General features: G+C 35.7%; 1 protein-coding gene across 1 annotated transcript in view; it reads right to left on the reverse strand.

The window, feature by feature from the left end:
• Positions 1 to 1538, reverse strand: part of snx9b (sorting nexin 9b) — a gene marked incomplete in the record, with an annotated part of 29868 nt that extends 28330 nt beyond the window's left edge. Inside the window, 2 exon segments of the mRNA XM_014007557.1 lie at positions 911 to 1290; positions 1406 to 1538. Of these exon segments, the coding sequence (XP_013863011.1) occupies positions 911 to 922 (12 nt within the window).
• Positions 1539 to 1841: the final 303 nt, after the last annotated feature.

Here is a 1841-nt window from a genome sequence, read left to right on the forward strand (position 1 = left end):
TCATAATATTATGACTTTATTTTTATACAACTTTAATGTTGTAATATTATGACATTATTCTCATAAGTAAAAAAATCTTGTTGTGTGGCCCTAATACTCCGTTGTATGAAACAAATGGGTTTGCTTAAAATTGCTCTTTAAAATTTATATGTTTGAGATATTTTTTGACAGTGTATACTTTATAAGCCAAAACTTCAATTTACTGTATAATAAAATACTCATACTTAAGCCATAATTAAAATTTTAGAAATATTAGCTGGACATTAACAGATTTTTTTCACACACTTTTAATAATGTGGTTAGGGTTAGATAGGTAATATAACCAACTGAGATCTGGTACTCAAGGACAGATTTATAAGTAAACCAGCAGCAAGTAATGAATGTAAAACATTAACTAGTAGAATCAGTAAATAATGCACAAAGTCGGAATCGTTTAACATAAATGTGTCGTTCTGGTAAACATTGGTCACCTAAAGCATTGAAATTCATATTTTTTCCTGTTTTCCCCCTTAATAACAACAGTTTTATTGTTCATTATGAAGGTAGATGTGATTCTAATGCTGCTTCACATCAAAGACTACATTTCCCAGAATTCCACAGTCGCAGCAATGACCCGCAACGGGGAGGTAGTAAAATGTCACAAGACACTTTTTATTTAATGAGACACATTTTCCATGTTTGTTTAAAAATACGTGGGTTTACGTTTGTCAAACGCTTATTGTCAGGGACAATAAAAAAAAATCGTAAATGCGTTTAGCTTTAAATTTGTAGCTGACTAAAGAAACTACAACTCTGAGAACGAGTCCATGATTGCTCACGAAAAAAAAAAAAAAACAACTGTCAGTGGAAACTACAGCAGATTGTACAGCATTACGGGTAGAAAAAACATCTGAAAAGTTGCCAGTCTTACCTTTACCGCCATTGTGGTAGCATTGATCAGTCATTAAATAAAAAAAACAAAAGCAGGCCTTGTTAGTTTTCAAGACCTCCAGTCCTCAGCTGGTCATTTTCCCCTCTCTCCTCCCCGCTGCTCCTTCTGTAGGCCAGCAAAATACGACAACTCCTTCAAGTTGGAAAGCCGCCCTAACATCCAGTTGTTAATAAACTATTAAAAAAAACCCGCTTATCGTTTTTAAAAACAGCAGAAATGGGCCCAGCGACGGAACTTGTACGTTTAGCGAAGTTTGAACCGCGTAAAGAGCTGCTGACAGCCCGGAGGAGGGAGTGACCTGAGGGAGGGAGAAACCGGAAAGGTTGTCCAGGACCGATATGGCTCTTCTTCACAGTTAGCTGTAAAATATAACTGCCTAAATTATCTCAGAACAAGGGAAAACAAAATACTAACAAGTATTAAAAATTCAAACACATCTAAATATGACTTAAACGTAAAAATAATTACACCCACTTATAGTTGTTTAGAGAAACATGAGTAAATCCAAGCAGAAACACATCGTCATATAGGTTTTAATGTTTATAACGGCGGGTCCGGTGTATTATTATTATATTATCTTTAGACAACCAGTTTATGTTTGCTGACAGCTGAACTGGCTCCTGCAGCTCAGAGGCGTCACCTCACGCACCAACACCCAGGTCACGTCGTGTTCTTACGTCGCCCCCTGCTGGCTTTGATGCGCTATTACATTAGCCAAAATCTCCTCAGTTGGGCAAGCCATTTGTATATTTATTTGATCCTCTTGTTCTCAACCGTGTTTTTAAAATTGCATTTCTGGGGGCTAAACAGTGGAATAATCTAGATCGGAATTGAAAATGTGTAATAACTTTTAAAAAGTAACTATAAACAAGATTTCTTATCAGAATGGCTTTTGTTATTATTATTATTA

Source organism: Austrofundulus limnaeus, unplaced genomic scaffold, assembly GCF_001266775.1.
Source record: "Austrofundulus limnaeus strain Quisiro unplaced genomic scaffold, Austrofundulus_limnaeus-1.0 Scaffold42, whole genome shotgun sequence".
NCBI lineage: Eukaryota > Metazoa > Chordata > Actinopteri > Cyprinodontiformes > Rivulidae > Austrofundulus > Austrofundulus limnaeus.